This window comes from Microtus oregoni, unplaced genomic scaffold, assembly GCF_018167655.1.
Source record: "Microtus oregoni isolate MIOR12 unplaced genomic scaffold, Mior012 000062F_ref0000492, whole genome shotgun sequence".
Taxonomy (NCBI): domain Eukaryota; kingdom Metazoa; phylum Chordata; class Mammalia; order Rodentia; family Cricetidae; genus Microtus; species Microtus oregoni.
The window spans coordinates 9,534,614-9,544,706 of NW_024543872.1; the positions used below are offsets into that span (position 1 = coordinate 9,534,614).

A 10,093-nucleotide genomic window follows, 5' to 3' on the forward strand; every position below is an offset into this window, starting at 1 on the left:
ACAATCCTTTTGGCCCACTCCTGTCAATCACTGATGAAGAAAATGCCCTACAGACTTCCCTACAGCCCCATCTTATTGAAGCGTTTGTCTCAATTGCGGTTCTCTCCTCTTTAGTGACTCCAGCTTGTGTCAAGTTGACAAAACTAACCAGGACAGAGAGTAACCGAAAAAGACACTCAGTGTCCACCTCTGGTTTCCACACCTCTACAGTGTACAAATATGCACTTGCACCCCACACACATGCTCGCACACACACACACACACACACACACACAAGCTCCACTAAAAATGTAACTTCTCATTCCTTGCCTAGAGAATGCAAATTCGCTTGGGGGGTTTCTGTACAGCTAGTTTTACGCAGGGACAGAATGTGCTGTCTGGGAGTTACCATGGCTCCTTCCTGTCTTCTTCCTTCCAATGTGACCTATTGAATTTTTCATTGCTCATTTGATTTGTGTCTTTACTTGAATTAGCAGATGGAGTGAATTCACAGCCCTGTGTTAGCCCTTGCAATGCTTTGTGCTGAGTGCTTGTCTGGTTGAATCCCAGCAGTTCTGAGGGGATGACATTGTTAGAGGCCAGGGACAGTGAGCTCCTTCCCAGGGTGACCCAGATGTAAGGGGATGAGACAGTGTTCAAACCCAGGTCTTACGTCACTCCCAAACCTGTGCCCTCTGTTCTTTAAATCTGACACTACTTTCTTGTCTTCTCTGTCTGCTCTCGTTTGTTTTGAGTGTTTACAGTATTAGGTTATATTCGTCAAGCTGCTGAGGAAGATCTCTGTTGTTATGCACACGGCAGTCATGGCTGTAATCTAGGCACTGTGGAAACTGAGGCAGGATGAGCAAGATTACAGGAAGATGAAGAGTTTGCAGCTAGCTCAAGCTACATAGCAAGACCCTGTATCACAAAAACAAAACAGGCTGAGTGTGGTTGCCCATGCCTGTGATGCCTGTGATCCTAGAATTTGGGAGGTAGAGGCAGAAAGATGAAGAGCTGAAGGCCAGCCATAGTGATATAGGACTGTCTCAAAAAATATGATAATAATAAAATGAAAAGTTAAGGATATATCAGCTGGTAGACCACTGCCTATCAGGCATGAAGCCCTGGGTTTGATACCTAGTCACATAGTGACAGGAATTACCACACACCTATAACCTCTGCACTGGGAAGGCAGAAGCACACGGATCCAAAGTTCAAGGTCATTCTCTGTTATGTAATGAGTTTCAGGTCACCCTGCCCTAGGTGAGGTTCAGTCTCAATAAAGCAAAACAAAACAGAGATGGGTCAAGTGGCACATTACAAAAAATATTCTTTTTTTCTTTTATTTTTTTCCAGTCAGGGTTTCTCTTTGTAGCCCTGGTTGTCCTGGAACTCACTCTGTCGACCAGGCTGGCCTCAAACTCAGACATCCACCTGCTTCTGCCTCCGTAGTGCTGGTATGAAAGGCATGTGCACCACTGCCTGACTTTTATTTATTTACTTAATATGTATGAATGTCTTTCTTGCATGTATTTATGTGCACTGTGTTCCTGCCTGGTGTCCTTGGAAGCCAGAAGAGGGTAATCTGATCCTGTGCAGCTGGAATTAGACAGCTGTCATATGAGTGTGCTAAAAAACCAGTCTGGGTCCTCTGCAAGAGTGTAAGTGCCCCAGTGGAGCCATCTCACCAGCCCTACTTTTTTTGGCTGATTTATTTATTTATTTGTTTGTTTATTATTATTTTTTGAAACAGAGCCTTACTGTGTAGCCCTGGTTAGCCTGGGAAAGTTAAGCCAGGCTGACCTCATACTCACAGAGCTCTGCCTGCTTCTGTCTCTTCCAGTGCTGGGATTACGCCACGCGCACCATCACACCCAGCTAGCTTATTTTTCAATCTTTGTTTCTGTGTATATCAGTTTTTTCCCTACATGTATGCCTGTGCACTGAATGCGTGCAGTGGCCAGAAGAAAGTGTCAGCTCCCTTAGAACTGGAATTACGGGTGATTGTGAGCTGCCATGTGGGCGCTGGGAACTGAGCCTGAGTCCTCTGACAGAGTAGTCGGTGCTCTTAACCAGAGCCAGCCCTTACCTTACCTTTTTGAGACAGGTTCTATTTCCAAACCTGGGGCTCCCCAGCTAAACTATACTAACTGGTGAGCATTCTCCAGAAACCTTTCCGGCTCCTGCCTCCCCAACCCTGGAACCACAGACTTTTATCACCCTGTGTAGCTTTTTGTTTTTGTTTTTGGAGACAGGGTTTCCCTGTGTAACAATCCAGACTGTCCTGGAACTTACTCTATAGACCAAGCTGGCCTTGAACTCACAGAGATCCACCCCCTCTGCCTCCCGAGTCCAGGGATTAAAGGCGTGCGGCACCACCACCGCCCAGCCCCTGTGTAGCTTTTTACATGGGTGCTATCTCAAGACAGAAGATAAATGCTGCTAGTCTCCATTTCTCCACTCCTGCGTGTCTGTGTGTTCTGTTTTCATTGTACAGGGAATTAAACTTAAGGCCTTGGACATGGCAAGCAAGTATTCTACCATTGGCTACATCCATGGCTCCTGTCCTACCTTTCTTTTTTTTTTTATTGTTTTAGACAAGATCTCATGCAGCCCCGACTGATCTTGAACTCACTCTGTAGCTGAAATAATCTTGAACTCTTGATCTTCCTGCTGGAACCACAAGCATGCACCTCCATATCTGTCCTCATTTAACCATTTTATGGGTGTGTTTGCGTATGCCGAGGTACACATCACATGTGTGCACACACCTGTGGATGTACGAGGACAACCTCAGGTGTCATTATTACGCACCATCCATCTTTTGCTTGAGACAGAGTCCCGGAAAATCTAAAAGCCCACTAAACCAACAGTAAATTCATTCTAATATTCCATTTTCCCTATAGGAATAACAGTCAAATGAAGAAGCGGCCAACTTCTGCAGTGGGCTACAAGAGACCTATCAGCCAGTATGCTCGGGTTGCCATGGCAATGGGGTCCCATCCCAGATACAGGGTAAGAAGCTGGGAAGTGGAAGCCAGGGAAGGGATACTCACAGCAAATGCTTCATCTAAATATCCATCACCCTCACGACACCCAAGGTCCAGTGCCTGGAATATGCCACTGCTCACGGCTGATGTACCATTTTACCACAGGCTGAAAATATTATGTTTTTGGAATTGGATGTTTCCCCACCGGCTATCTTTGAGATGGAATTTTCTCATGACCAAGAACAAGATCCACGGGTACTACACATGGAGAGGCTCATGAGGTTGGACAGCTTTCTGGAAAGACCTTCCACGTCTAAAGTGCGAAAGTCAAGATCATGGTTAGTACCACTATGTTTAGCGTGAGCCCTGGACTTCAGGAAGTAGAGGGACTGTACGGGTTGGTCAAGGCTGTAGACGGTTTGAGTGGCAGCCAGAGAGTGTGGGGAGGGAAAGGGAAAAACCCTTGCCCTTCAATCTACAGTGGTACCTGTGGGCAGGATATGATGGCACTACCGTGTGGCACAGCAGCCTGCCAATGGTGGCGCACACCTTTAGTCCCAGCATTGGGAGGCAGAGGCAAGTGGATCTCTGTGAGTTTGAGACAAGCCTGGTCTACAGGGTGAGTTCCGGGATAGTCAGAGCTGCTACATAAAGAGAAACCCTGTCTCAAAATACTGGGGGGAAAAGGTTGGGGGTGGGGTGGGGAGGAAAGGAAAACCCTTGAATTTCTGTCCTCTGTTTTTTCTGATCCCTCCTTTGGTCTGTCTCATTGCTTCTGCACAGGTGCCAGAGTCCTCAGCGGCCTCCACCCTCCACCGCTCATGCCTCCATGGCCTCTGCTCCTCTGCACCCCGCAACGGCGGTAGACCATGATTGAAGGCCTTCAGTCAGGCTGCCCGTCATACAGACTCCTAGGACAGGGCAGCCAACCTTGGTTCATTGCATCTGATGCTTGGTGTGCGTGTATGTGTGTGTGTGGTATGTACGCACGCATGTATGTGTGTATATGTGTGTGTGTGTGTGTACTAGTGCGTGTGAAGGGGTGAGAAACTGGCAGGTGGTGCCTCTGCCTGTTTTCTGTGTCTCCTTTATTTAATTCGTGTTATTTATTCATGGAGCTTGGTTAGTGAGGAGAGATCCCCTCGCCTGAGCTGCCTGGGCCTGCCGGGGTCACTGCATTGCCTCCTTTTCTTCTGGCTGGATAGATACCTCAGTCAGGCCCCAAAGCTCCTCATGTCACCTGCCTCCAGAAGGGAAGACGGCTAGTGCCTGAGAAGACAATGCTTCCTTTTCCCGTCCATCCCATAGTCCCCATCTTCTTGTCCGATGGTGAGCAGCCCTGATGCTCTCTGGGGCTGGAAAACTGCTGATGTCCATTAAGGGCAAGAGGTATCCTAATAGCACTGGGCCTGTACTCCTGGCGGACTGAGCTTTGCCCTCCTCTTTCTGGGCCCCAGACTCTTCCCGCCTCCAGGGCTCTTTCCCAAGGACTTTCAGTAGCCTCCCTGAGACTCATCCCAGGCTCTCCCGCCTTGGCAAGAACTCATGGCTTCTCCAACTCCACTTCATTGCCAGCCCTCTCCACCCTTGTACTGGGAATTGTGAGCCAAGCAGTTGTTGCCACGATGAGACCTGCAGGAAACGGAACAGTGTGGAAAGAATGCGGATTGTCATCAAGGGAAGTCCTCTCTCAGGTCCCTTTGTTTCTGTCTACTCCAAGAAGTTTCTTTGGTGAACAAACCACCTGTCCTCATGTGAGGTGTGGCTTCTCCCTGCTTTGATCACTGTTCCCCCGAAGCTGTCCGATCTCAGTCCCTAGTGGAAAGAATCGGTGTCATTCTGCCCCTTACTAAACGCAGATAGCAATACCCCTCGCATTTCTCCTTCGACTAGTACAAGAAACTCACCCAGGCACAATCTTTGCCAGATTTACCTATTACCCCTCTTTCCTAGTCACATCTTGGGGGAACACTGTTTTGTTGAAAACTGATCCATTCTTTACTCCTTGTGTGAACTGGCCTTCCTCACCTTCCTTTGTGACAGCCCCAAATGTCTCCAGGTATTGCAAGTAATAAGTAAATTTCTATTTTAAAAAGTTAATTTTCATTGACCTTTATTTTTTACATGCAAGATAAAACTTATTTTTTTAAGATTTATTTTTCATTATTTTTCAACTACGTATGTCTGTACATGAATGCAGAGGCCAGAGGTATGGACCCCCTTGGAGCTGGAATTACAGGTGGTTGTGAGCCACCTAATATGAGTGCTGGGAATTGAACTCAGGTCTTCTGGAAGAGCAATATGTGCTCTTAACGGCTGAGCCATCTCTAGCTCCTCTCTCTTTCTCTCTCTTTTTAAGGTAGGATCTTTCTGTATAGCCCTGGCCCGCTTCTAGGATCCACTTGTTATGTGGCCACCCTTGCCTCAAATTTGAGGCATGCCTGCCTCGACTTCCCAGGCGCTGGGATTATAGATGTGAGCCCTAATACCCAGTTTTTATTTTTAAAACGTTTTATATATATATGCAACCCCACAGAGTTGCTTAGAGTCACTCAGGCTGAGGTAGAATTGCCAATGAGAATAGCCCATTCTATGTAAGAAAACCCTATTTCAAAAAAAAAAAAATCAAAGCTGGAGAGATGGTTCCATGATTGACAGTACTTGCTGTTCTTCCAGAGGGACCCAAGTTGAGTTGCCAACATCCACGTTAGGCAGCTCCAGGGGATCTGACAACCTCTTCTGGGCTCTGCCGGTGACCTGCACATGCATGCACATACCCACCTACAGACACAGACTTACACTTAACTAAAGATGAAATGAATTTCTCACATTCGGGTTTGACCTGAGCATGGTGGTACATGCTCTCCTGTAAGTCCAGCACCTAGGAGATGGAGGTAGGTGGATCAGAAGTTCAAAGTCTTCCTTGGATCCATGGCAAAAGAAAAAAGAAAAGAAATACTAAATTAAAAATTTTTAACTTAATTTAAAATCATCCAGTTCTATTTATCCTACAACAAACTTGGACTCGCTCCCTAATTGCTTTCCTGATATGTCTCTAGGGAATATCCATGACCCCTCTATTTCTGTTGTTTTTCGTTTCGCTTTGGTTCGTTTTGAGACAGAGTCTCTCTGTGTAGCCCTGGCTGGCCTGGAACTCAGTGTGTAGACCAGGCCGGCATGAAGCTTGCAGCCATTATCCTGCCTCTGCCTCCAGAGTGCTGGGATTACAGACATGGATCACCAAGCCTAGCCCTATATTAATCTTTTTCAAGCTTTGGAGCTACTCAGATATTGATGAGAACACAATTTCTTGACGTAGGAATTGTAATTTCTGCTGTCGGCATTTAACATGTTACTCCTTAGTTATTATTTCTTGAAAAATTAAGAAATTCTCTTAATACTGCCAAATATGTTGACTTATTTTCAAGATGTATATTTTGGTGGGTAGTAAAGGGTAATTTGTAAAAGCAAGCAGGAAGTTAGGATTTCAGGTGCCCTGACGCCGGGAGTCCCTTTCCCTGGCTGATGAGCAGGTCTGTGGTTTCTGTAAGGCGTGAAGCTGGTAGATCTGCCAGGAGTCCTGTGTGACGCAAGGGCAGCAGACCGTGCTCGACTCTGGGAAATAAGCTCTTCCCGTTCACGTTCTCCTCTGCGGGTCTCGTGCCTATCTCCCCTGCTGTTTACTGTTCTGCCGGACTAGACGGGTGAGCCCCTCGATTGTCTGTCCTTCACTCAGGATTCCGATCAGAGGTGTGGCTGTGTCTGGGACGGAAGCTGTGTGTAGGATTCACCCCGTGTGACCTGGGCATCGAGGGACCTCCCCCTAACCGCTTTGTCATGTGTAGATGAAGCTGCATGTGCCATCATACTCATCGGTCGTACACACGGACGCCGCATAGTCTGGGTCACTGGTCCCTCAGAGTCTTATAGCACAATATACCCCACTTCAGCACCCCAGCCTGAGGGCTAGGCCCAAGGTGTGGTCAGAGGAGGAGCCCCTGCCTATGGTATTGTATATGTGTGTTTATGTGTGTGTGTTTGTGTGTGTTTACCTGTGCAGGGGGCACTACTCTCAATGTAAGATACTTTAGGGACAGAGCCACCAGGGGTGGCTGGATCTCAGTCTGTCTCTCCCTTTTCTTTTGATGTATCAGACATTTGACTGACAAAGTAAGGGCCTTAATCAGGACCAAATTTCCATGTCTGTTGTTATGGTCTTTAATTAAAGTTAAACAGTGGCCCATTCTTGTCATGCTATACATATGACTATCTGGGACATATGTAATATATAAATATATAAATATATATATATATAAAATTGACCTTTATCCCCTTGGTTTAGGATGGAGGCCTTTCTGTTAAGTTGAAATGCATCCTAGCTTGGTGCTGCCAGCAGCCTGCAGGCCCCAGCCCTGTTGAGATTAACACAGTCGACAATAAAGGGATGAGTATCATCGCTGAGTTGATTGCTTGCTTCTCTTCCCTATGTCTCTTCCTTCTCGGGTTTGCTTTTTCATTTTTGCCTTTCTCTCTAGCTTTTTCAGTAAGGGCTTAAAAAAATCTGGAGGCCACCTGCATCGATCAGAACACTGGAGAAGAAATAATTCCTCAATGAAGAGATATCTATTGTGGTTAGTGGATTTGTGTGGCATGTTCAAGGCACTCGGTTCTGTCCCTGACATGGACGGAAAGAAAAAGATAACTAGTAGACTAGGTGGTAAGATAGCTCGTTGGGTAAAGGTGCCTACTCCCACAGCTGACAGCCTGCTTGCATCCCCGAGGCTGCACACACAGTGTGGATGGCTGCAAGTTGTCCTCTGACGTCCACATGTACGCTGTGGCAAGGACATGCACACCCACACATGTGCACTATAAAATGAGAACCAAATAGAGACTGTTTGACTTGAGAGAGGATACTGGGAGATGGCCCAGTCAACAAAGTCCTGAGAACTTGAGTTTGGATCCCCAGCACCCACTTAGAAGACTAGGTGCAGGGCTGAAGAGATGGCTCAGCGGTTAAGAGCATTGCCTGCTCTTCCAAAGGTCCTGAGTTCAATTCCCAGCAACCACATGGTGGCTCACAACCATCTGTAATGAAGTCTGGTGCCCTCTTCTGGACTTCAGGCATACACACAGAAAGAATATTGTAATACATAATAAATAAATAAAAAAAAAAAGAAGACTAGGTGCGTCAGAGCTTGCCTATGATTCCTACACCAGGGAAGTGGAGACAAGGGGCTCCCTGAGGCTTACTAGTTAATCTAATCGAATACGTGAGCTCCAGGCTTAGTGAGAATCTCTGTCTCTCTTTTAAATAACACATTTTATGTGTCATCTACTTTTTTATTCATTTTATTTTGCTAGCTTTCAAGACATGCATTTGGAGATCAGAGGACCGCTTGCATGAGTTAGTTCTCTCTCCCTATCATGTGAGTCTCGGGGATTGAACTCAGGTCGTCAGTCTTGTCGGCAAGCACCTTTCCTCAGTGAACCATTTCACCAGTCTGAGAGTCATGCTCAAAAAGAAAAAGAAAAGAATGAAAGAAAGAAGAAAAACGGTGATTTAGGAAGACACTTTTGGCCTCTGCATGCATGCACATATCACCCTCACCATTCACACAAGATGAAGGAGAGAGGAGAGAAGAGAGGGAGAGGAGACAGAAAGAGAATCGGAATGTGTGAATTTATCTGCACATTAGGTGGAAAGCTCCCCTGGGGGGGTGTACCGGGGCTGTGGGAGCAGCTATTCACGTTCCAGGATAGCAGTCTCCCACCAGGTACTTCTGACTTACTGGAAGGAGATACTCAGATTAGCTGTCAGGGTTTGGACAGAAATAAACATATAGAAAGCACATGCATGTGTCTGGCATATGGGGAGGGCTGAATTCCAGGATGACACTAGTTTCTGAACTGGGTGGAGCTCACTGAGAGAACACACAAGTACCATGCCTGAGGCCCTGTTTTCCACTTACAGCTCATAAACAGACATAAAAGATATAAGTCCCTCTGGACTCTCTCTTGGAGGGAATGAAAAGTAGTGACCCAAAACATGGCTTGGCTCAAAAGGCAGAAACATTAGTGACCTTTTTGGGTGCTGAGGTTTTCTCAAAGGGATTTCTTACCTCTGAGTTTCCAGCCCTCAAGCTCTCAGACTTCAAGTTGAGACATCTTCCAGGGATTGCATTGGGCACTTTGAATGAAGAAAGAAAGAAAGAAAGAAAGAAAGAAAGAAAGAAAGCGGGGGTGGGGGGGCATGACTGCTTCTAGGTACAGTGGTGGAAAAGGTTTATTGTACGTATGAGAGAAAACATAGGCAGAGACAGAGACATCTGGGAGAGTCCAGAGTGACTTGATTCTGAGCCAGGATGCGTGAGGAGAGAGGGGGAGGGGGAGAGGAGCCGCCAACCAAGAGAGATGCCTGGGCCAAAAGACTGGCAGAGCCAACATGGCTGAGTTATGTAGGAACCAGAGAAGTGTGCAGAGGAAACCGGTGAGTTTGGGGCGGGGCATGCCAGCCAGGAAGGCCCTCTAACGGGTAGAGATTGAGGGTTGCTGGGAGATATTAGCAGCCAGAGTCTTCTTGGATATGTCAATGGGCATGAATCAGCCATTTGTCCTGGGTTTGAGACCCAACACACTTAACTCACAAGTTTGAGTTCTCCTCCCGGGTAGAGTGACATCACTTCCCTTCAGAGAATTGGGGAAATTGACAGTCTTATCTGTCCACCCAGTGATGAAGCTGAACCTCCTCCCCCAAAGCTTGTAGTTTTCATTCCTTGACTTGCTATTTCTCCAGCCCACAGGTACCAAGGACCACAATAGCTGCCTACATGAATATGGTAGAAAATGTATCTACCAGCAGGTCCTGCCACAGGTGCCAGAGAGAGAGAATCTCAGTCTTGGTGGGGATAGGACTGACTGAGATGTTTGGTTTGTGACATATGGAGAAAGACCTGCCTCCAAGAGTTACCCTGCTGTAAGCATGTGAATGGGTGGGAGAGATTCAAGCATTCTCACAAGACCATGATGGCTGAAGTTAGCGCTGAGTAAGGCTCACTGGTAGCATGTGCTTAGCATGTCCAAGACTCTGGGTTTGAGCCTCAGCACTGGAAACAAACAAA

The 10,093-nt window shown here is 46.8% G+C and overlaps 1 protein-coding gene across 2 annotated transcripts in view; it reads left to right on the forward strand.

Annotated features, from left to right (window-relative positions):
- LOC121439646 (kinesin-like protein KIF3C) overlaps positions 1–5,067 on the forward strand; it is a 43,877-nt gene extending 38,810 nt beyond the window's left edge. For both annotated transcript variants that reach the window (XM_041640199.1, XM_041640200.1), the window contains 3 exons: positions 2,889–2,997; positions 3,138–3,310; positions 3,756–5,067. In XM_041640199.1, coding sequence (XP_041496133.1) covers positions 2,889–2,997; positions 3,138–3,310; positions 3,756–3,849 — 376 coding nt within the window. In that variant the 3' untranslated portion in view covers positions 3,850–5,067. The remainder of the gene's footprint in view (positions 1–2,888; positions 2,998–3,137; positions 3,311–3,755) is intronic.
- Positions 5,068–10,093: the final 5,026 nt, after the last annotated feature.